The following is a 25,609-nucleotide window of genomic DNA, read 5'->3' on the forward strand; positions in this document are numbered from 1 at the left end:
GGTAACTTTTGTTAAACAATGAACACTCGTGAAACAGCAATGAAATGGTATTAAAATGTCTGTGATTACGTAGTTCTCAGCATTCATCTGATAACTAAAGCAGCATGAAGCAACCGTTGCACTTAAAAAAAATGACAAGAAAATAGCTATTCATTTAGTTGACAGAGAAGGTTCTTGTCCTCTGTAAGATCACTAGTGTCACTGTCATCACCAAGGTGAATGTCAGCGCAGGGGGGTAGGAGCATCCCCCTGCGCTTGTCCTTACACTGAGGGGGCGTCTTGGCTCCTTGGCCTGGAGTTCCTGGAGAAAACCTGCGTCCTTCTGGGAGGAGTCTGGGGAGGGGCCTGCCTGCCCTGGGCCCCAGGTCAACAAGGCCCCAGGATTGCATATTGCCGCGTGGTGCCTGCGGAGTATGGACACGTTCCAGGGGAGGCCTGACGTTCCTAGGCTGGGGACAGCGTGGAGGGAGTGACACTCTGGGCCTGGGAACGACTCTGGCTCTGCATTCTCAGGGCTGGACCCCTCTGGAGAGCCGTGACAGCTGGGGGTCCTGCCAGCAGCTGCTCTGTCTCTCTTGCCACCCAGCCCATTGCCTTCCTGCAGGAAAGGCACGTGGACTGGGGGGCAGTGCCAGAGGAGTCAGGTGGGGCCACAGACAGAAGAGCACGTGTCCCCTGCCCTCTGCCTGTTGCACCATATTCCATAAAAATAAACACATGTTCCTGTTTGTCTATTGCTAATGTTACGGCATTCCAGGCACTGGCACCAGCATTAATCCACCAGAATCCATCCAGAGACAGCCGCGAGGGTCGGGATCTTTGGAGCTTCCATTCAGAAGGGTTAGCAGTGCCCATCTGTCCCATGCTCTGCACAGTGCTGTGAAAACGATATGAAAGGGTGAAAAAAGGAATCCATGGGCAGAAGGTCCCAGGGCTTTATGGCGTCGTTGGCAATGACTCACACTGTACAGCATCACACAGGTGTGTCTACCTGTGTGTCCACCCTTGCCAGGCCCGCTCCTCTGCACCCGCACACAACTGGCCCAGGCTCTTCATGCGCATGCGCCCGGGGAGGCTCATAGGTGGTTGCTCTTGGAGAGGTAGGCGATGAGGGCCACGGCCACGCCCACGTAGATGCCAGTCCCGATGGTGATGGAGAGCACGGCCAGGAAGAGGGCCCGCCGGGAGCTGGTGCTGGCCTGGTGAAAGTCCCCCTTGGCCACGGCTTTGTTCGTCTGCAGCGGGAGGAGGGAGAGGAAAAACGGGGCCAGGATGAGCAAGGCGAACCGAGAGGGGACTCACCGAGGGGGAGTTGTGCAGGGAAGGCAGGGGCGGCTGTCGCTCACCACTGCTCCCCCCTGCCCTGCAAGGCAGTCAAAGCTTAAGGGAAAGAAAGCGAAGCCCCAGGGATACCCAGGCCGGCAGTTGTCACTAGCCACGGGAGTCCCGGGTCTCGGGCACCAGGACGCGAGGGCATGGACGTCACAGCTCAGCGGCCCCCTTCTGCCCGGTAAAGATACGTGAACAGTTTTCTAAAGTGTGTTCACACTTACCTCCTCTGATCCCTACAGTGTACGGCGGTGTGGGGAAGGAAACGGTAATTCTTGTTACCCGGAGAGGAGCCCGAGGCGTAAGATCCTTCAGTGGACTGCGGGTACTGAGACTCCGCCCCTCAGCCGGCGGCGCGGGAAGCTGCGTGCCCGATGCCCCCTCCTGCCATGGCGGGGCCGGAAAATACATCCACCAGTGAAATAACTCGAGGTGAGGCCAGCGCCTCTATTTCTGGTCACCCGATTGCATAGCGAGGTGTTAGTTTAGTAAGATTCATGTTTCCTCGGGGTCATGAGGCAGATGGGAACGTGGAGGTTTCGGGTGTTGTGTCTGATATGTCTTTTTTTTTTTTTTTTTTTTTTTCGGTACTCGGGCCTCTCACTGTTGTGGCCTCTCCCGTTGCGGAGCACAGGCTCCGGACGCGCAGGCTCAGCGGCCATGGCTCACGGGCCCGGCGCTCCGCGGCATGTGGGATCCTCCCGGACCGGGGCATGAACCCGCGTCCCCTGCATCGGCAGGCGGACTCTCAACCACTGCGCCACCAGGAAAGCCCTGATTTGGCGTCTTGTGCTGGACTCCACTTCCACCCCTGCCAGCCCCTTCCTCCTTGTCCCCTCGACAAGGGAGGCCCCGGGCTGTGGGGACTATCATGTGATCCAGCTGTGACATCACGGCTGATGCCCCCCTGAGTGATAGCAGATGAGGGTGGAGGCCAGCAGGGCAGGTGCCCCTGGACCATCATGGGGCGCTGAGGAGGGCTGATCCCCGGCAGGGCGGGGTCCTCCTCGTCAGGGCAAAGGCAGAGCCCACTCCCCGTGTGGGACGTCCTGACCCCCTCAGGACCCATCTCCAGAAACCAGACTCTCACCGGATCCCGTTTCCATGCGTGTTGAGTGTATTTCTACTTTTTGTGGGCAGGATGGGAGGTGGCATCCTGTTTACTCAGACACCGAGGTCCCAGACTCAGAGATCCCTAGGAGATGACTTTCTGTCCTCCCCAGCTCTGCCCCCGACCTGATGAGGTGCCGGGTGGAGAAGGGCCTCCGGTCCGCTCGTGTCCTTTTATTTTTTCCTCTAACTTCTGGTTCTTGAGGGCCAGTTTTATGTCCTCCTCCCCAATTTTTGGGCTTGGAAGTGAGCCTGGGGGTTCCCTGTGGACGATCTTTGATGAAGCGGAGTGAAGAGAACGTGAGCACGAAGCTCCCAGGACAACAGTAACTACGTCTCAGCTGAGTTCACCCCAAACTCTCCAGGCCCCTCCCTGCTGGCCCCTGGCCTCTGTCAGGGTGGCCCCCCCAACCCCAGTCCAGCTGGGGCTCTGCTGCAGGAGCCACAGACAGACAGACAGACAGACCGGGAGGCCGGGCCGGGCATTCGCACCCCACGGGGAGCTCCCAACTCCGAGAGCTGCCTGTCTCATCTGGGTCCATGCACGCACTCGGGACCCTCAGTGGCCGGAAGCCCCGGTGAGCTGCTTATAATGCCTGCATTGGCTGGGCTCCCTGAGGGCTGCCCTGGACGGCCTGACCCGCGGGTGTGGGACCGAATCCGGGCGCTTCGTCCTTTCTCCTGACGGGTGGGCTCACTGTCCTCTGCTGACCTACATCATCCCCAGCCGGGCAGCTTAAATCAAGAACAAGCCGCTAACCTCTCCCAGGTTCCGGGGTTAGAGGTTTGGGAGTCCTTCGGTGGGTGACTCTGCCTGGGCCTGGAGGGGCCTGGGCTGCAGTCTCTTGACATCCTGGCTGCGTTGTGGGCTGAGGCAGGAACTCACAGCGTCTCCCTACCGGGACCCACCCACTCCTTCCTTGTGGCCCCGCAGCCCTCGGGTCCACCTAGGGTCCCCTCCCAGACGACGGCCTGGCCTCACGGTCTCTGGGGACCAGCTCCTGGGGCCCCTGCACAGAAGCGGGGCTGCGGCTGGGGGTGGGCTGACATTTGCACAGCTGAAAGGAAACTCTTGTGAAGACGGACGCACACACAGGACAACACGGTGGGTGGCCCCTCCTTCCAGGAAGAGTAGAATCCCGGGGGGTGCAGCCTTGGGGCAGTAACAGATGGGGGTCCCGCTGAAGCTCATCCTGAGGGGTCCCCATAGGCAGCTTTCTGTCCGTGTGGCCTCTGTGACCCCAGAGGCCGACCCCAGGGCTGCCGCATTGGGCAGAGGGAGGGGCACAGCGTGTGTCACCGGACAGCCTCTTGGGCCCTGTTTGCAAACGGCCGTCCCACTCCCCCCAGGCTGGGAACGTCCCTGCAGCTGGTTTTCCTTCCCTGCCCTTTTGGCCAGAGATCACCAAGTGAAGTTCGTTCCTTTCTTTTTTGAGGTCTTTTGCTCAGAAAACAGAAAGTGCAGGTGACTGGCCTGGTTCTGAGCAGCATCTTCTGTGCGCCAGGGGCTCAGAGGGACCCAGAGAGTGTGCTGTCCACCCTCATGGACGCTGCTTGGAGTATAAGTCACAGGCGAGGGAGAGGCTCTTAACTCAGGTCGAAGAGCCAGAGGTCAGAGTCAGGGAGTGCCTGGGCCCCCGAGACACCGCTCGCTGGGGACTGGGTGCAGCCACCGCCCTGACCTGGGGAGACGTCCTCCAACCTACCCAGGACGTGCTGAGCTCACACATAGCCCACTGGGATATTCCACATTCAAACACATACTCTGGTTCTTTAGGTAAATAACTACCCTCACTCACCTGGTTTTAAAGCTATGTAGAAAACCCAACTTTAAATTCAAGAGCAGGAGTAAAATATTGGTGCTAAAACTCATGGAAACACTGACTCCCTCCCTTGAATGAAGTGTTATTTAAATGGAGGAAATAAAAATCATATAAACAGAGAACGCACAGCTGGGACCAATGTGATTAGGCCAGAATTGACCATCAGAGCCGTGATCCAGATACAGCGTGAGGTCCGTCCCAGGTGCTGCCCCCGTCAGCCTCTGAGACTGGGACGGCCACTAGGTCAAGCACCCACGCAGAGGAACCGGCCATCAGAAGTCGGGAAGGTCCTCAGACACGTTTCAAGCTCATTTTGTGCAGGTTTCTAGGGTGAGAAATGACCACATTGCAGGGGAACGAAGTCAAATTCACATCCTCGGCTGCCCTTATCCTCTGACACTTCCTCCCTCTGTGGCGATTGGGAGCATTTAGGCGCTGGTTTCATAGCAGGCTCGTCTCCTGGTCTGACAGGTGCCAGGCCCCCTTTCTTCTGGTGCTTCTGGTGTGTCCAGTCTGGGCCTGACCTGCGGCCATCCTCACCCCCTTCCCAGTGCGGGCCGCCTCCCTCCCACCTGAGGCCCGGCTCACCTGAGACGTTTGTCTGGCCCTCGGCTCGGGGGGCGCAGGTCCTTACTCCTCCCTCAGCCCTTTCCTTCCTTCCTTCCTTTGCTCACTTGCAACAGCTAGAGGTTTGACATCACGACAGACAACGGCCCAGGATGGCGACAGGGCTGCACAGCCGCGTTTGCCAATTTCCAAAACGAGAACGGAACCGAATTAGAGGCTCTGAAGCCCTCCATCCCCCCGCCCCCCGAGGGGACAAGGGGCCGGGTGTGTGGAGGCGGGGAGGGGATCTGAGGGACCAGAATGCGAGTCCGGGTTCTCTCCATGAGGGGCGTAGGCGCCGCCTCCGCCTTCAGTCCCACTGAGAGCAGCTCCGACGGGACACTGGGTGTCTGTCTTGACGTGTGTCCCCTGCGTGGAGGGCAGGAGACCATTCCCGCCTGGACAATTCAGAAGGTAGGGGTGGGCTGGGCAGCAGCGTCAGGGAGGGAGCTGGGTCAGCGCTCTCGGGGTGGATGGGCCAGCTCTCCTGTCGGTCAGGGGAGGAGTGGGTACTTCCTGGGGCAGACGCAGGCTGCCCGGGCTATCTTAGACCGTGTCCGACAGAGCCCAACGGAGGGGCAAGCAGACCCCCGAGGAAAATTCCAAACTCTCGTCGAGGATGCAGAGTGTGTGAGTGTGTGTGGGGGGTCTGCAGAGAACCCGCCAAATGCCTGGTTGAGGAAGAGATCTGCACACCCTTTGCAGGCGTGAGGCCCCCATGGTGATGTGAGTGGGTGAGACTTTTCTACCCCCATCTGTCTCCACTCGCCATGCCTCACCCCAAAGTGGCAGACCCCATGGTGGCAGCCTGGGGGTGGGGAGAGACCACACGCCTCCTTCCCAGGAACAGCTCAGGTATACCCCACCCGGTACATTGTAAAAGAACAGTGCTATCTGCCACCCAAGAATGGCTCAAAGGGAAAAGAGACACAGTGGAAATCCATACTCTCATCTGGTCCTGCTGAGAGTGTGAATTCCTGTCACTACTTGGGAAACGCAACACTGCTTGCAGCTGGATGTATAGACACACACACGATACAAGTGTTCCACTCCTGGCAAATACTCAACAGAGGTGACGCACTTGTGCACCAGGGACACCTGCAAGCGTGTCCGTAGCCATACCGACCATCAGAGCCTCAACCTGGAAGTCATCCCAACATCCAACGACAGTAAAAGGATAAATGACAATGGTACCGAATACGGCAATGAAATAAATCTCAGGAACATGATGTTGAACAGAAGAAACCAGACACAGGAGTCTATTGCGTAGAGCACAAAACAGGCCAAAGTCATCTACATTGTTGGCAAAGGAGCCGGACTGGTGGTGTCCTTGGGGAGGGTCAGTAACTGGAAGAAAACACATTGAAAAAAATTTACTTTTACACCCTAAGATGATTTTAGAAATGATTCTACCAAGAGTTAAATGAACAAATAGGAACCATCTATAAAGAATAGAGAAACCGGGGCTTCCCTGGTGGCGCAGTGCTTGAGAGTCCGCCTGCCGATGCAGGAGACGCGGGGTCGGGCCCCGTTTCGGGAAGATCCCACATGCCGCGGAGCGGCTGGGCCCGTGAGCCATGGCCGCTGAGCCTGCGCGTCCGGAGCCTGTGCTCTGCACATTGTGTGGTTCTATTCATATGAAATGTCCAGCATAGGAAAATCAAGAGAGACAGAAAGACCCAGGGCTGGGGTGGAAGGGGAGGACAGAATGAGAATGACTGATACTAGGCATGAAAAAAAAAAAAAAAAAAAAAAAAAAAAAAAAAGAATAGAGAAACCCATTTCGTGAAACTAGTAAAATCTTGGTATCAGAACCAGAGTAGGAAAGTAAGAGAAAAGGAAAGGAAGATGCTGATTCCCTAAAGACACGGATGCAGGTGAGATTCAGTGAGTGAGAGCCGGCTTCCTCTCCACGCTGCTCTCTGCCTCTGCATTTGCTGGGCCTTTTTGATCATCCTTCACACCATTTTCACCCCTAACTCATCTATTATATGTCCATGGGGCTGTCCCTGCCCCCTGAGTGGGGGAGGCCCCCGGGGCCCCCAAGTCTGCATCCCAGGCTCACCACGGAGCATTGCGACTGCAGGTTTGTGGGATCCGTGCAGGACCACTCAGTGAACTGATGACCGAGGCCCAGCGGCCTTTCCTTCCAGCTCTCAAGGGCAACACGCTTTGGTCAGAAACACCCCCATGTCCAGGAAGCCCTCAGCTGATAATTGCGGGTCTTACGCAGAGTCTACGAGCTGACTGGGGGGATATGCATCAGGCGTAGCCAAGAAGGAAGCGTTTACAACCACAGCTCCTTGCTGGGGTGGCTCTGCCAGGCACCCTCAAGGACCTGGAGGCCAGTTTGGGCAGGACGTGGTGCCTGCATGATGGAGGGGAGGGGTCCACAGTCCTCGGGGGTCCAGGAAGGAGGAGAGAGTAGCCAGGAGGGTGGCCGGTGGCTGCCAGGAAGGGGAGCGCTTCCACGATGGAGGCAGTTAATCTGTGCCACCCCGTGTGGTGGCCACGAGCCACCTATGGCTACTCAGCACTTGGGATGTGGTGAGTGTGACTGTGAGTTTTAATATCATTTAATTTTAATTAATATAAATAGCCAAATGTTGGGGGCCACCATGGTGGGCAGCACAGACCCAGGAGAAATGGGCAGAGAGTCCTACGGGGAGCGGGGAAGAGAAGCTTGGGGTGTGGTGGGCGGGATGAACCCAAGGAGGTGGAAACCCTGCAGGGCAGTTCAGGCATCAGTGCTGGGGGGTGGGGGGTTTCCCCGTGCCCGGGAAACTGCTCCACACACACCTGCCTCTGTGCATTTACCTGTGAATTTATTTTGGTAGCTCAGTGTCAGGTGGAGATGGAGGCTGGGGTGACCCTGTGAGAAGGCAAGGCCCGTGAAATCTGCAGATGAAGGGGGGCCTTTGGGCCAGGGGTGTGGAGTGGGCATCCTGGTCTGGGGTCCACTGGCATCCTTCGCAGATGGAACCTATCAGGGGCTGATGCTGGGCCCCAGGCCTCCGTGATATGTGGCAAGGTCCTGCGTTCCATCCCTGCTGGGGGACACCTCCCCCGAACCCCGGGAGATGATGCTCCCAGGGTCTGGTCCTAGACTGAGTTTACCACAAGCTTTTGTCAAAGTCCTCATTTCCTTTGGCTGTAAAATACCCACTGTTGTCTGAGTTTCAGGAAAAACATGACTTTCTCTGCAATATATCCCTCCTTTGTTTTTCTTTTTTTTTTTTTTTAGCTGCGTGGCTTGCGGGATCTTAACTCCTCGACTAGAAATCAAACCTGGGCCCCGGCAGTGAAAGCGCTGAATCCTAACTACTGGACAGCCACGGAATTCCCCTTGCTTTTTTTTTTTTTTTTTTTTTTATTACGGTCGCTTATTTTAGGGGCAGGAATCGCTAAGGTTGGAGGAGTCAACATCCACGTCTTCCACAGACACGTGGTCCCGCTCTGGTCGAGGAGCTGGGTCCCGGCACAGTCGGGATGGCCTCGGCAGAACACAAAGGCCGGTGCCAGACCCCCGCCGCTGAGGGGTGTGACAGACACCCTCTCTACCTCCACAACCATCTCTCTGGAAATTTATAGTACTCTGGGTATTTTATGGCTCATTTTTCCTCCTGCACCAATATCTGTCGGGCTGGATTACATTTCTTTGCATCATTGCAAAGCTTATCTCCCTTATTTATGACTGTCTACCACTTGCTGTGTGCTGACGGGTACCCGGGGCTGTGCTGGAGAAGGGAGCCATGTGGTGGTTTAGCAGGCTCCATGGGGAGGAGGGAAAGCCTCTCAGGCCAGGGCTCACTCAGACCCACATGCACGCTTCTTTCCTTACGTGCTTTAGTTCCAGGAGCATTTTTATGACCTCCCCACCCCCTTTTAAAGCAACCCTTCTATTTTAAGCCATGAAAAAAAAATAAATCTTGTGAGTTAGGTCTGAATGGCAGACAGATCAGCTATGAAACAAACGTACCCCCTGTGCTTGGGTAAAACCCGATGGGAACACAGGCTCCCCTGGGTGCTAGCACCAAGCCCCCTCACCTGGCCTTGGCCTGGGTCACTGCGGGGTGGGGGGAGTTACCCATGATGGTGTCTGAGGGCCCCTGTCATCAAGGTCATTTTGTAGGGAACACAACAAAAACATCAGTAGGAGAAACAGCCCCTGTGCCATCCTGTGCAGAAGCCTGGGTGACCTTGTTTCCATCCTCCAGCTGAGGTTAGAGGAGCCCCAGGACCCACGGTTCCTGAGAGGCCCCGCCCAGTGCTTTGCTTCCCACAGCTCAGGCCTCCCCCCACGCTGGCCATGGGGCTCTGCTGGAGAGAAGCCTGCCTTGGTTTCCCCCTGTGACTAATCAGTGTGAACTCATGCTTAGCTTCATACAGGCACAGATGGATAATACAAAAATAATTCTACAGATGGAAATATTTCTCTATATAAAGATGTAGACACATGTATTTCTACATATAGAACTAATAACATGCGAGTACACACACGTGTATTTCCTATTTCCTAGCTCTGTTACTGAGCAAACCCAGAATCAATGACACCCCAGTAGCAACAAGCACACCCAGTGCCCAGATAGTGGTTTCTAAAACCACTTTCCAATAAAAGGGGCCAGAACTCCATGGGGAAGTGGCTGATTTTAGGACTCAGACAGGTAATATACAAGATGAGCCTGGGACGGCATGTTATAGTACAAAAAAGGAAAAGTACTCCAAGATCACAAGGATGGGAGCATGTCAGGGGGACACAGGAAACGCTCCCTATGGCCAAAGTGACAAAATAAATAATGTAGTATTGGATTATAAGCCAAAGTGTAAAATAAACATCCAAGGGTCCAAACTGATATAAATAAATGATTGGATGAGCCAGTTCACTGAGGAGAATAGACAAATCTCCCATATAGACAAATTCTAAATAATCTATGTAGGGTAGGTCCTCCGGCCTCAGGGAAGTAAAGCACCCTTTGCGCAGCGGCTTCCTAGGACAGAGGACGGAATGGACGGCGGGAGGAAGAGTGACCTTGCCGTGAAGAAACCCGACAGACACGACCACAGCCAGGCGACCTGGGTCAGCATCCGCAGTGACAGGTCATGTTGATGGGACGCAGCACTGACCTTCACCTCCATGCTCCTCCTCCACAAGCCCATAACCCCGGTCTAAGCAGGAGGAAAGCATCAGACAAGTCCCGATAGAGGGACATCCCACACCGTACCCCACCAGGTGTCCTCACAGCTGTCAGAGTCATCAGAAACAGGGGACGCCTAAGACGTGTCACAGCCCAGAGGATCCCGAGGAGGCCTGACCGCCAGGTGCTGTGTGGATCCTGGCTGGGACCCAGGGGCAGAAAGAGGGCATCAGGCAACCGCTAAGGCGATCTGGACAGAGCACTTAGAGTACAATGGTGCAGCAACACTGTCCTTTACCTGGGGGACAGACGAGCCCCACGTGAGTTGTTGATGGGGGTTGGTGGGTGACTGGGCTCAGGGAAGCCGCCAACTCCGCACCCCTTTGTCCATTTTCTGCAGAGCTAAACTGGTCTGAGATAAGCCGTTTATTTAAAAGGCAGGGTGTGGATGGGGCAGGTGAGAGGCCTGTCTGGTGCAGGGGCACGTTCCCCGGCTCTGTCCCTGAGAGCCTGGGGGGAGGCGGGGGTAGGGGCCGGCACACCTGCTCAAACCAGCACTGACGGGGAACTCCTCGGCCCTTGAACTACTTACTCGCTATTTCTTTTTCTTTCTTTCCTTTTTTTTTTTTTTTTTTTTTTTTTTTTTCTCGTGTTTTTCACTGAAGTTTGGGTAGGGTGTCTGGAGGGCTTAAATGGGCCCTTTATGGGGGACTGGAGTTCTTGGAAGAACTTCCAGTGGAGTGAAATGACTAAACTTTCCTACTCCCAAGGAGTTCTGTGGGGGGAGAATTCTCTGGGCACATCAGGAATATAACACAAGAGAGAGGCTTCTGTGGATGAGATGTAGAGTTTGGAGGAGGTAACGATTCATTTTCTTTTTCTTTTTCTTTTTTCACCATTCTCATTACATGCATAGAATAGCAGCTTTAAAGGGGACGATAGAAACAAAGATTGTTTTGACTTTCCCAATGTATGTTATACAATATTTGTTCCTAAACTTCTTGAAAGTTCGATCCAGTCTCTGTGCATGTCTCCGCCCTTCCGTAGACACCCATAGTCTAAGGGGCAGTAGCCCACCCCTAGCCCTGGGGCAGGTCCTTATCAGTCTAAGCTGAACCGGGTAAGGCATGTGACCTAAGAAATATTTCTTTGCTGGGCCCGTGTCCCCTGCATCGGCAGGCGGACTCTCAACCGCTGCGCCACCCGGGAAGCCCTACTCGTTATTTCTGAGTGTCCGATTTTACTTTCCTCCCTAAAGCAGAGTTATAACACCTGTCTAGTTGGTGTTGTGACAATGTCAGCACAGGACACCCTGACTTACTGCTCCACGTCGAGCTCCATGCCAACAACTCACTTGCCTGGCCTTACTTCCTCCTTCCTGACACCACAGAGAATGAATGTTGTTATTACTGGTTTCCATAAACGTACCCTTAATATAACAGTGTGTTAGGAAGATGTTCAAACACACAGAAAAGGTAAAAGAACCTGCAGTGAGCATATCAACCCCTTCAGTTCACTATTAGCATTTTGTTTATGTTATTAGGTTCATCCATCCAGCTCTCTATCCATCCATCAACCCATCTTGTTTCTTTTGGATGCGTGTCAGGGTAAGTTGCAGACACTCCCTGCTAAGCACATCTGCATATGACTCCATTGATGGAAAATGACAGATGGGGAATTCAGGTTCTGTGTCGAGTGACGGAGTACCTGCCTCCTGGATCCTAACAGGTGCTCACGAACGGAAACTATTTCCATCATTTCATTCTTTACGCAAAAGTCCTGCTTCCTTTCTGGAAACAAATGAAGAGATTAAAGATTTTAAAACCCAAGAGAGGAAAAATCAGACCTTTTTCTTTACATACCCCTTGGGGACGAGAAAAAATTTTAGGAACAAAAATGAATGTTTGGGCCCTTTGGACCCAACAGTGGACGCAGGCTGGCCGATGTCTGCCCCATGTGTGTGGCTGCTTTCACCATGTGTGTGACACCCCCGGCACATGTGTGGTGGCTATTCTGTGCCAGCGGAAACCTCTCAGGTGCTGGGTCGGTGCCTCTACAGAATCTGGGGGCCCCCCATGTTCCCTGCAGAAGAGCCCCCATGACTGGGCTTTGTCTTGTGCACAACAAGCTTCCTCAGATTGTTACATTACGGGTGACGTGATGGTCCTTTTATTTTCCTGCCAGTCCATGGCACAGAAAACCAATCACACAGCAAACAAAACACCCTTGTTTTAAAAAGTCTTCCCATGACAGGGCCACTAGATAATCACAAATTATGATGCTCCAATGAAATTAAGAAAAGCTTGTTTCTTAAGAAGCAAAGACTAGCAAAGATTTAAGTAAAAAATGAAAAAATTTCAGTGTTCCCTAGTAGACTGGAAATTTGGGAGAAAATCTGAATGCTTTAAAAGATGAATAATTAAATAACCATGTTATATCCCTATGGTGAGACATTAGGTCACCACAAACATCACTAATTACATGACAAGTACTCATGATATTGGTTACAAAAAGGCATATTTTAAACCCTAATCTTGCCTATACAGAGGATAATGCACACAAAAAGGACTGGACGGAACAGACCAAAGTCTTAAATGTAAATGCTGAGTTTCCCCCTGTTTCTTCATAGTTTAATTTGCTGTCCAGAATTTCAGTGCCGGTGAACAGGAAAAACCTGTTGATCCCACAGGTGTCATTTCCCATAGGGCCGATGCCTCGGTTTACCCTTCGCAGTGTGTGCAGCCTGCGGAGTCAGTGCTGGTCGTGGGGAGGAAGCCCCAGGGCAGTGACACCCAAGCTCCCCTCAGCACAGCAGGCACTGGGACCCCCTGAGCCTGATGCCTGGTGCCTGGGTCTGGGGGGAATCTCTCTGCCCCAGACTTGCCCTCAGGCCTGATCTGCAGCCCCTGATGGCGGATAAACCCACACGGTCGCTGAGCTTGGGGCTGGAGGACACCGGCTGGGGCCTGGTCCGGGCCCCGTTGGAGATGAGGCTCTCACTGGCTGCCTGCCAGCCCCTCCGAAACCTGCCCCGGCCTCGCGGCCATGGCGCCCGCACAGAGACGCCATTTGTGTTGCTCCAGGTTCAGACGTGGTTTGCTGTGCTGTCCTTCCCGCGTGGCCTGGGTCGGCCTGGCGTGGGGACCCCGCCTGCTCCACCTCTGCTTCTTGGGCCCTGGAGCCCCTGCAGGGAGCAGGCATAGAACGAGGGCAGGTGGCCCTCCGGCTGGGTTCAGAGCTTCTCAGGGCCAAGCCTGAGAATGCGGCCTTTGATCTTCGACATTTCTGGGCTGCCCTGAGCATCTCTCATAAATAACCCAGTGTGTTCGCTCAGTGGACTTGGGAAAGGAAGGGTCATACACCCCAGGGGAGCCTTTCACATCAGACCGGGAGTTCTGGCTTCACACTTAATCCACCGTTTATCTTGACAGCTGCCCCCGTCCCACAGTTCCCTTGGTTAGTCTGTTGGTTTGTTTGTTTCTGCAGCAATCGCACCTGCAGATATTCACGCAGTGGAGAATTTAAAAAATATGCACTTCTGTTTTTACCTTCCACCATATTGCTGCTCTTAACGTATTTGCACGTTTGTCAGTAATTGCGCTTCCTTTAAAAAATCCACTTTTGCACCTGCAGCAGCAGGTGAGGGCCACCGGCAGGCTCCCAAGGCCTTGAGGGCAGAGTCCTTGGCCTTGGGCGGCAGGGCAGTTCTGCAGCTCCGCCCTGATCTCTGTTGCCTTTTAGGGCCTGTCTTCCCAAGGCGGGTCAGGAGGGTGTGTCTCTCTCAAGCGCTTTGACAAACCTTGGCAGTTGGCTCCCACCTCTCAGGCATGGGAGGGAAGCAAGGGCAGGTTCTGCCTCTGGCTGAGGTACTTAGGGTTGGGAACAAGGGGATGCCAGGGGTGGCGTCAGGAGCCAGGCAGGTGGCAGTGGCGTAGGGGCTGCCAGTCGGGTGGCAGAGCCTGGTGGGGGGCAACCACTGGTGGACCCACAGATGGTGAAGAGTCAAGATCCCTCGTTTGCACATAGGGCTGTGACATCTGCCCAGACCCGAGAGGAAAGGTATGCTGGGTCTGCAGGTGAACTCGACCAGGGGGAGACAGCTTCCAGGCCTGCCTATTCACCGAAGTTTTATAATGGCAAGGAGCTTGCTGCAGGCCCCCAAGCACATCACGTTCACATTAACCGCGATCCATCCTTTGCTCCTGAGTTCCTGGAGGGGATGAGGACCAGAGCAGAACACGAAGAACCACCGGAAATGATGGGGAAGATTATTCTGAGCTGTGGAAGGCGATGGCAACTTTATTGACCAAGAAGAAACTAAGAAACTTCACAGGAGCCACGGTGTATGCTCCAGGGCCTTCTAACATGCTATGGCTTCTGACACATTTATTCCAGAAGTGAGGAGACAGTTGTGAGGCCCCGTCTGCCAAAGCCCAGGCGTCTCTCCCACACCCTCATCCTCTTGGCTACAGGAGACCTGTTTCCTTGTGGAGGCACAGCTGTTTGCTGCCCTCCTTCCCCCAAACACTCACAAAATATCCAAAAGAAAGGGCAGTGTCCTGCTGCCCTTCCCAGCTCACCAGCGGCCGAACTACCCTCTTGCTGCCTGGACTCCTTACAAAGCACGAGAGACGGGACCCGAGTCCCTGGACGGTTCTGATAGAATCTCACTGAGATGACGCTGCTCGTGATCTGCACACTGTCACTGTGTGATAATGTCATTACTTAGGTGCTCCGTCCAGGCAGCAGGGGCTCCACTTGACTAGAAAGGTTTAAAACGAACTGATTTCCAGTGATCTCCTCACTGCCCACCCCTCCCCACCCAGGCTGGCAGCGCCACCGCAGCACACATTTGGAAAATGAAGGGCTCTTCTGGTCTGGTCTGAGCGCACAGGATAAGACCACAGGGATGTGTTGGGTGGTCAGGGTCCTGGTTGGCGAAACTTCTAGAAATCTAAGCTCTTATCAGAATGTTGGGTCCTGGGTTTCAGAAACCGTCAACACCGCAAGCCGCCATCAAAGACAGGAGACGGTGGGGTACAGGTTAGTATCATTATAACTCTTCCAAGGGTCCCTGAAGGCAACGCTGAACTCTCCGGACAGGGTTCTGCGTGTTGTCTACCGGGGGAGGTGCCGGAGACACCAGGAAGCACCAGGACTTTTCATGCCATTTTCGCAACTTGCTCCTTTGCAGGTGGGACCCCCAACGTCCAGACACCCCAGAAGACCTTACACCGTGAGTGGTGCTCTGAGGTCTGCCCGGCATACTCCTAACCAACTCACTGTATTCCTCCTTGTCTGTGAGGCAAAAACATCTCCTTTATTTGAAAATAACTGTTTTGGTAAATTCTTTCGAGACCAAGGAATGTTGATGTCGAGGCTGATAGTCCTGGGGGCTGGTGAATGATGGTGCTGCTTTCTGGATGAGACTAGGAGGCCACGTCTGCAGGCGCAGGTAGCTGCGAGGCCCGGGGACCCCCTGCTGGACCTCTGCCCTCACGGCCCGCACCCCCGGGGAGATTTCAGCTCCAGACCCACCGCGGCTTAACTTCTCCACCTCACAGCTGAGCTGTGGGCCGACGCCAGGTCATGGTTTCAACCTGACCTGGGCCCACTGCCTGGAAATTCTGAGTCTGTTCTCCGATTTCCCCAAATGTCGATTTAAAGCCACCCACCCCCCATATCTTCCTGGGTTTCCAGCCTGCCTTGACTTCACAGACAGAGGCTCCCCAGGCTGGCCTTTAGGGGCATATTTAATTCCCAGCATCACCCTGTGGATGACACGGGGCGCGGGTCCGTGACGTCCCCGGTAAACCCTTCTGCCTGCACATCGGCAGCCACGCTAGTTATTCTATCTTATCACGGCTCCTTCTCGCTGCCCTCTCATCTTTGTAGTTATTCTTTGTCGCTCTTTATGGCTTTTCCCTTGAATTCTGTTCGTCTGGTGTTAATATCACTGCAACTCGTTGCTTCAGAACCACTTACCCTTCTGGCCAGGAGATTCCACAACTCAGGGGTTCTAGAAACAATGGGAGAGAGGTGGCGCTTGCAGCGTAGGTGGCCCAAAGAGTATGAAGGGAACTGGTTCTGAAGGGCCAGCACAGGGGCTCCCAGGAACCGACATCTCAGGGGTGTGGGCGCTGCTGCAGCTACAAGAGGGGGGTTCTGCTGACCTTGAAACCGAGGGGCTCAGGCTGCCCCAACCAAGCTGACCCGGCTGGTAAACCACCTTCCATCCACAGGAGCCCTGAGATCAACCCTGGCTGTTTCCGGCTTTCCTGGGTTGTTCCAGTTTGGGGCTGTGACCAAGGATGCTGCTGTGAACAACCTCTGTGGCCACGTGGGTGCATGTCTCTTGGGCAGATGTCTAGGTGCAAAACAGGGAGATGGATGTTTACATTTATAAGAAAGTAACACAGCATTTTCCACTCCCAACATTGGGGGAGGGTCCCAGCCCGTGGACCCAGTGATTCCAACATGAACTGGGTGCTGTGTGTGCCATTGATGTTCATTTGTGCTCCCCTGAAGATGAATGATCAAAAGCCCATCTCCTGGGCTCCCTGGTCCTTCGTGCACCTTCCTTTGTGCATGAACGACAAAGGTCTCTGTTTCATTATTGATTTGTTGCCATTCTTTATAGGGTCTCCATGTCACTGTTTTTATAGAGGGGTCCCCACCAGCAGGTGAATAAAATGAGGGGTGGAGACGTGGGGCGTTCAGGCAGCTGTCCCTGGAGCGCTGGGCTGGGGATCAGCTTCAGATGAGGGCCAGGGCCACACGGTGGCGCGTCAGGCAGAACAAGGGCGGGTGAGGGGCTGGGTGCCTCCCCGCGGGCACAGCAAACTTGGCCACGGCCGGTCATCCCCTTTCTGACGGATTCTGCTGGTCTCTCTGCGCTCACACCATTGTCCTCCTTTGCTTGGAGGTAGAACACCTAAAACCTCTGAAACCCCAGGCTCCGTATGCCAGCGCCCAGAGGAAAGCATCGTGCAGTTACAAGGCACGGACACCCGACCAGGTCCATGCACTTCCATGTGCCCTTTGTGCACTGACTATGACCTTTACGTGGATGGTTTCTGTTCCCTCTGCTATAAATCGATGGGCCTTGAGGGGGCGACCCCCACTGATGGCCCACCACCAACACACAGGCCAGGAGGAAGAGCCACACGGGGCTCTGAGTGGAAGATGCTCAACTCCACCCAGACTCCGGGTTCATGGCCCGTGTTCGCTTCAGGAGAGCCCTGGCTGCCCTGGAAAGCTTCCCACGTGCCCTGGCAGCCGGGGCTAATTCCTCTCCTCTTTCCTTCCAAGGGATTTTTATGGAGGAAGGGGGCTGAGCAGCTAAGGACGGCCTGGGAGCTGGAACAGGCAAGCTTTACCCACGACTCGCCCATTTCAGCTGTTCTTACTCGGTTCCCTGGTTCCCAGCGGGGACCACTCCCCTCTCACTCACGGGTGTAAGTACAAACCATCAAAAATGGTTTAACAGCCACATTGTACACCCACGATATGAATAAAAGATCTAAAGATATGCCACAGCCGAGAGCACCATTCTTCCATTTTTTATCACTACCTCTGCTTTCAGGCCCCGAGGATCTCTGTGCCCAGTGACGTGAACACTTTATCCTTCGTGAGCCTTTATACTGTCTACGGGGGGGTCCTGCTTCCGGGGTGGGCCTGGAGTCCTGAGGGGCTCCTACCTTAGGATTCTTTCACCTCGGCATCAAACACAGGTTCACAAAGGTCCCTTCCACTTTGGGAGCAAAGCATCTTGCTGTTGAGAATCTAAGGTTTTCCATTTCTAAGCCTGGAGATGAAAACCAGTGTCAGCTCCAGGCACCGGGATTGGGGAGATGTCATGCTTTTAGCTATTGGAATATCCACCAAGAGAAAGGCTTCATAAGAGCAGGGAACACCATTTTGCTCAAAGGATGTCAGAACGTGGAGACACCTGAGCATCCTGGCCCCGCGCAGACCCTACCCCGATTACAGAAAGATGCTTACGAGGGGGCCCAGGCAACAAGAGCTGTTCAAGTTCTCCAGGTGATTCCAACATGCAGCCAAGGAGAGAACCGTCGATTGCACAGAGAGATGGCAATTCCGGGGGAGCCAAGGCTCCTTGCTTTCAAGGAATTGGTCTATTTCATCTGGGTTATTGAGTTCACAGGCACAGAGCTCTTCACACTTGTTGAATTCTCTTATTCTTCTCTTAACATCCAGGGCATCAGTAGAGATGACCCTTTCTTTCCTGGTATAGGTAATCTCATTCTCTCTCTACTGGTTAGCCTGGCTAGAGGTTATTAGTTTTATTGACTTTTCAAGTTTTATTGGTTTTTCATCTATTCAAATCTTTTCAAATAGCTGGCTTTTGATTTTGTTGATTTTCTCTACTGTTTTCCTATTTTCAGTTGATTTCTTCTCTAATTTTAACTATTCCCTTTATTCTTTTTGCTTTAATTTATTCTTGTTTCTCTAGTTTCTTAAGGTGGCTGCTTAGGTTCCATCAAATGCATATATCTTTTTCTAATTGATGCATTTGATGCTACAATTTTCCCTCTAAGCACCACTTTAACTACATCCCACAAATTTTGATGTTTTATTTTCATTTTCATTTAGTACAGAATATTTTTAAATTTCCTGTGAGACAGTTTTGACCCATGGGTTACTGAGAAGCACATTTTTAAAGTGCCAAATATTTGGGAAATCCCCAGCTATCTTTCTGTTACTGACTTCTATTTTAATTCTTGTGTGGTCTAGAATGTACTTTGTATTTTTTCTTTAAAATTTTTAAGGATTGTTTTTTTGGCCCAGAATACAGCCTATCCTGGTGAATGCCCCCTGTGCTCTTCAGAAGAATGTGCATTCTTCAGTGTTGGCTGATTAACAGTGCTGTTCAGGTCATCTATATCTTTACTGATTTTCTGTCTGCTTGATCTATCAAGTACTGACAGAGGTGGCTGAAGTCTCCAGCTGTAACTGTTATCTATTTCTTCTCTCAGTTCTGTAGTCTTGCCTCGTATCTCGACTCTGTGGTTAGTGCATTCACTTTACGTTTATGATTGTTATTTGTTCTTGGAGAATTAACCCCTTTATCATTATGCAACACACCTCTTTATCCCCGATAATATGCCTTGTTCTGAGGTCGGCTTTGTATGACATTAACATAAGATACTCCAGCTTTTTCTTGATCTGTGTTAGCATAGTATATCTTTTTCCATATCTTTACTTTTAATATTTACTTTCAATCTGTCTGGGCTTTATATACAGGTTTCTTTAAATGTAGACAGTATATAATTTATAAGTAGACATATAGTGGGGTCTCATTTTTTAAAAAAATCAATCTGACAATCTCTGTGTTTTAGCTGGTATGTTCAGACCACTGACATATAAGTGATTATTAATATAATCAGATTAATATTTACCATCTTTGTATATTGTTGCATTTGTTTCTATTTTCTTTTCAGCCTTCTCTGTTTTTTTTCTTTTTAAAATATGGACCATTTTTAGGGTCTTTATTGAATTTGTTACAATATTTCTTCTGTTTTATGTTTTGGTTTTTGGCCATGAGGCATGTGGGATCTTAGATCCCTGACCAGGGATGGAACCCACACCCCATGAATTGGAAGGCAAAGTCTCAACCACTGGACCACCAGGGAAGTCCCTGTCTTCTCTGGTTTTAATCAAGCATTTTATGTGATTCCATTTTATCTCCTCTATTGCCTTATCATTTATACTTCCATTTAAAATATATATCTCAGTTGCTAAGCCTACTTTCAAATAGCACCATATTGTCTCAAGTGTAGTGCTGGTATTTTATGATGGAATATTCCCAAATCCTCCCTCTCATCTCTTCAACACTGTTGTCACTTTTCACTTTTACATATTCCCTAATTGCCCAGTGCACTGTTACTATTTGTGCTTTAAACAGACAGCGATCTTTTAGAGAATAAGAAAAATAAAAGATTACATCTCATTTTTATTTATTCATTTTTTGCTGCTCTTCTTTTTTTATCAATGTAGATCCAGTGTTCTGACCCGTATCGTTCTCCTGCTGGCTGAAGAACTTTAATATTTTTCTAGACCTCAGGTGTGCTGGCAGTGAATTCCCCCAGCTGTTTATTTGAGATTGTTTTTATTTATCCTTGACTTTTTCAGGATATTGTCCCTGGATATACACACAGTTTGGCAGGTTTTTGTTTATTTGTTTTATTCTTTCAACACTTTCAAGATTGAGTTGAACTGCATTCTTAGTTGTGTGGTTTCTGATGAGAAGTTGGCCACAGTTTTTATCCTTGTTTCTCTGTAGGTAAGGTGTTTTATTCTCCTTGGGGAATCTTCAAAATTTTCTTTTTGTTTCCTACAGTTTAAATATAATACATCTAGGTCTTTTTGTTTTTGTTGAATTCTGCTTGATGGTCTCTCTGCTTCTTGGAACAGTGATTTGGTGTCTGTCACTAATATTGGAAAACCCTTGGATATTATTTCTTAAAATATTTCTTCTTCTTTTGATATTCCAATTACACATGTTACACCATTTCCTATGGTCTTGCAGTCCACAGTTCTTGGATGTTGTGTTCTTTTATTTTTTCACTGTTTTCAATTTGTGTTTCAGTTTGGGTAATTTCTTTTGGGTCATCTTCAAATTCACTGATGCTTTTCTCAGCTGTGTCAAGTCTACCAACAATATATTCTTCATTTCTGTTACTGTTTTTCACTTCTAGCATTTCTTTTACAGTTTTTATCTCTCTGCTGACATTACCCAGATGTTTATGCATGTTGTCTACCTTTTCCTTTAGAGCTTTTAACATATTGGACACAGTTGTTTTAAATCCTCTGTTTGATAATTCCAACATCTGAGTCATAATCAAGTTTGGTTCTAATGATTGCTTTGTCTCTTCAGACTTTTCTTGACTTCTAGCATGCCTTGCAATAAAGACATCTTTATAGGGCAGTAGATATTAAAGTAAATAGGCCTTTAGTGTGAGAATTTATGTTAAGCTGGCAAGAAGTGGAGCATGTTTGATGTTTGTTGTAGCTTTAGGTACCTCTTCGAATGTCTTTATTTTTGTCTCTCCTCTTGGCTTTGCGGCTTTCCTGTGTACTGCCTCAAACAGAGTATACATCTCATGTCCCCCAGCTCACATCCATTGTTATCATACTGGAAGCTTATACTCACATGGTGGAAGGGTATGGGGGAGGGGAAGCTCTGTGACCCTCTAAGTCTTGTAACTGGAGTGCACAGTGGGCCAGGGGTGCACTCCACAAAGAGGGATGAACTCCACGGTCTTTCCATCTCTCCTCCAGAGTAGGGTTGCTCCCCCGCCCCCATCAAAAGCCTGCCAGAGACCACCCTGCAGCACTTTGCTTTTAGGATAACAAATGAGATGCATGTTGGAGATTAACAAATGCTTTAAGGTGGGTCTCTTTTGTTGAGTTTTGTTTAGTTTCTGTTCCTCTCCTGTACACACGCATACTGTAAGGCTGTAGATATTTGAAGAAATATGTTAACTTAGCTTATTTTAAAAATCATTTAGAATATTTAATGCTGTCATTTAGCCTTACCATCACAATGCTGTTTGCTTTGCTAACTGAAGATTCGCAAGACTCTCAGCCCTTCTGTCTTCACAACCAATGTCTTTATCATCATTGTAATGTGTGCCAGTGTGCATTTGATAAGTATAATAGCTTTGGAGTAAAAATGCCCTTTACTTTTTACTATAATCCTGTCATGACCTCATAAACTATTAGAAGGCATTTTAGGTCTCAGAAGTTTTGTTCATTTGATATTTTCTTTCTGAATATAGTATTTAGGAAAGAAAGTTGTTCTCTCATTATTCATTTTCCGATGAACCTAATAATATAAACACGTTACGTGTATACTTTTCTTTCATGCCTGTAAATGCAGCTGTGGCAGATTGTATTTTCCCTGAAACGGCTGCTGCAGTGTTCTCCATCCCTCATATCCTTCTAGATCCTTGACCTCTATGTTCCCTCCCATGAGTCTGGGTAGACCTTTACCAAGGCCTCGGCCAGCAGGGTCTGGCGGAGGTGATGCTGCATGGCTTCAGAGGTTGGGTCATAACAAGGTCTCATGATCTGCCCTGGTATTTTTGGGGCACTTACTTTGGGAGCCCAGCCACCATGCTCTAAGGAAGCGCAAATTAGCCCACGTGGAGGGACCACGTGGGAAGGCCAGGTACTGGGTGCCCCTGTGCTCACTCTGGGTAAAGTCCGAGCCAACAGCCAGCATCAATTACCAGACATGGGTGTGAAGACGCTGCAGATGTTCCAGGCTCGAGTGACCCCAGACATTGAAGAGCAGAGACAGGCCTTCCCCATGGAGCCTCCCGGATCCCAGCCCAAGAAACCATGAGCACAATGAAAAGGTCATTTCATGCCACGAGGTTCAGGGCAGTTTTCTTTGCAGGAATAACTGGATCAGAACCCAAAATAAAACGCAGAGGTTTATCAGAAAGCCAGGAGCAGGTGTGGTGTGCAAAACACTTTCACTGCAGAAGCAGGAGGAAGTATGGGGAGATTGCGAGAGTTTGCTCCCCAAGGCAGCAGGATTCACCCCTTCCGTAAAAGTCTGAGGGCATTTCTCTGGGGAGGCTGGGGTTTGTACCTCTTATTTCTTGGTATACTTTTAACGAGTCCACTTAGACACGGGGCCTGAGTTTCCTCGTGTGCAGACCTTGACGGCGCTCCTTGGCCCCTGCAGGGTCTGAATGCAGAAGGCTTGGGTTCACTCCTTCTCTACCTCAGTGTTGCTCAACTGGAAAATCTACCCTCTGTGAAGTTAGACAAGAAAGTGAGGCTGGGTCACATCGCGTGCGATTTGGGATAAGGTGTGTTCTGGTCACTGTCTAGGAGACGATCCTTCTATCCCTGGAGATTTGTAGTCTGATGAGCTAATGAAAGTATTGTAGCCAGTAAGGGCTATACTATTATACAATGACAACATGATATCTATCTGACTTACAAACATTAAAAATAAGTACAAGGTATGGGTAAGGTCCTTAAATTGTGTGTGTGTGCATGTGTGTGCACGCACATGCCTGGCCCGTTTATGCCGCGTAAAGACCAGCTCCCGTGAGATCGTCTGTGGATGGGAACACACGGAGGGTAGACAGAGAAGGGGAGGGGAGAGCTGCCTTGGGCCCACACACTTTCTCTCTGGTCTTCCTTTTGTGTGTGTCTGTCCCTTTGGAAGCCTCAATATTCTTGCCACCTTTTTCTCCATTGTAAGAAACAAGCAAAATCTCTAGGAGAAAAGTGCTTTTCTGGCCGGGGAGTTAGAAACAACAGACTCGTCTGAACTTTGCTCTTCCGTATTTCCCACCCTTTCCAGACAATTCCTTTTGGTGGGTCCCACCTTCGGGTCAGGTACAAGCAGGCCAACCTCTGTCTTATTTCTCTCATCACCTCCTAGAAGTGTAATATGTAGTTTTCTTTGCCAATTATACCTCAATAAACCTGGAAAAAATGATAAACTCAAGACCACAGCCTCCCTCTAGACCCTCTGGCAGTTCTAAGTAACAGGGGGCTTCAGACAAGGGCCCTGGGCCGGGGTGTGACCTGCGCTCCCAGCTACATCCCAAGGTCTCAGTCTCCTCCTCCAAGAATCTAGGACTTTGCAGAGGCCATAACTGGAGGAAAGAAGTGTGTCTGTTTCCTCCGCGTCCTTTGATAATTTTCTTTGCTGTTGTTTCTGGAGGATGGCCCAGTCACTTGGCTATAGGGGACTGAGAGCTGACATGCAAAGGGGGAAGAAAAGAGCGAAGGAGGAGGGGAAGGGCCATGAGGGAAAGAAGAGACCCTTTCACGAAGAAGAAAGGTCACTGCAGCTACTTTCAGCGTGCAAAATATTCCCTTAGCTTTATTGTGTGGAGGACATTAGCATTATGCACAGCGGGAAGGAACATTTTAATACAGAGCATCTTTTTCCAGCTTCAAAGATGAGAGTAAAATATAAAGGTAATGAACCTGCTGTTGGGATGATGTCTTTTTCTCCTTGGGGCTTTGTGGGTTGGCAGAGAAACGGGCTGGTAGGAGCATAATTTGTGGGTCAGAAATGACCCCAGAAAGAGAAGGAGACAGGCTGAGCCCTTGGTGCCAGCGAGTCCCAGCGTTCTGCCCTGCAGAGACACTGCAGGACCACCTTTCCAGCCCCACTCCAGGACCACCCCTCTGGCTCCCCCAGGATCAGCCCTTTGGTTCCCCTGAAGTAAACAGTTTTCCCCTGGCGCTGGTGGCCACGCTCACAAACAGGAGAAATGCTAAATTTCAGTGAGAAGTTGGTGAAAATCATGATGAACCTGTTTCCCACCAAGCCTGTGGATGTCCTGGACGGCCTGCCTGCCCTCGTGGGGTCTAGGCAATCCCCCCAGAGGAGGGGGTTAGGGAGGACAAGATGATCCAGGTGTCCGAGCTCCCTGGGCTGAAAGGACGTCCAGGACTCTGGGGACAGGAGGAGACGGGGGTGAAGGTGCGTGGAAGTGGGTGCCTATCTCAGGAACGGCGTGTGGGGGTGACTGTGTCCTGTGTCGCCACACAGCCGCCTGGGAGGGGAGACCCTGGAGGGGAGAAGTCAGCTCGGCGGGTCCACGAGCAGGACGTGTGGGCTCACAGGGGTTCCTGGTGCTCTGTCCCCACGGAGGTGTCCTCCCAGCTCTGTCCCTCGGAGTTAGGGTGTTGAGGTGTGGCCCATTAAACAGATGTTAAAACATCAGCAAGGAAGTTGCCTCACCTACTTAAGATACTAACGTCGTTAAGAATTTGATAAATGCGTACAGCTCATTGGCTGATTTCGACTATATGCTTTCGTTTATTAAAGGAGGCCACTGAAAGAACTCCTTTGAAAATAAACCACTAACTTCTAGGGGACAGAAGTCGGTGGGAGCAATACTGCTGCAACATCTGAGGATCCGTGCTCTAAGGTATTGTTACCTTCTGTTCATTGCTTTCCCCGACATGCCCGTTGGGTTACATTAATCTCAGTGTAATAAAGAACTTTATTCTGAGCATTTAAATGGGTGAAGCAGGACTCCTCCTTGACAGCAGCCTGTCAGTTAGGACTTTAACCGTGGGTCTGTCTTATTTATTCCCTGACCACCTCCAAGAAGGACTGAGGAGGGTTGACTGTTTCCCGAAGGCCAGCAGGCCTTCCTCATCCCATTTCCTCATTGCTTCCCGAGGTCTCAGTGGACTCGTTGCCCTGATCACCACAGAATCTCAGCCTAGGAACTTGGATGAGCCCCTCTCACAGCGCCTCTTTTCAGCCAAGAAGAGCGGGCGGTTTGGGGAAGAGCTGTCTTGGTCAGGCCTCTGGTTCCTGGACCTGCTCCCCTGTCTCTGTCTTTATGCCAACCAAGCAGACAGAGTGTGTTTACTAAACTCCTGTTCAGGCCACGCACCACGAACACCACATCCTGGAGATGCGGCCGGACTGCAGCGCCCCCGTGGCCAACGCGCTCCATCCACAGACCACCGTGAGCTGGAACCCTTCAGCCAAGCTTTCTGACCATGACAAACGATTATTATAATCCTATGCTGGGAGCTGAGGGGGAAGAGCTCTGAGTTTAGATATATTTAGAAATATAGCTA

At 51.2% G+C, this 25,609-nt stretch overlaps 1 protein-coding gene across 1 annotated transcript in view; it reads right to left on the reverse strand.

The window, feature by feature from the left end:
- Positions 1–1,076: 1,076 nt before the first annotated feature.
- The window catches only part of SYNDIG1 (synapse differentiation inducing 1), a 57,117-nt gene continuing 32,584 nt past the window's right edge, over positions 1,077–25,609 (reverse strand). The window contains exon 3 of the mRNA XM_007451448.1: positions 1,077–1,235. Within this exon, the coding sequence (XP_007451510.1) occupies positions 1,077–1,235 (159 nt within the window). The remainder of the gene's footprint in view (positions 1,236–25,609) is intronic.

The sequence above is a fragment of the Lipotes vexillifer genome, unplaced genomic scaffold (assembly GCF_000442215.2).
Source record: "Lipotes vexillifer unplaced genomic scaffold, Lipotes_vexillifer_v1.1 scaffold670, whole genome shotgun sequence".
Lineage (NCBI taxonomy): Eukaryota > Metazoa > Chordata > Mammalia > Artiodactyla > Lipotidae > Lipotes > Lipotes vexillifer.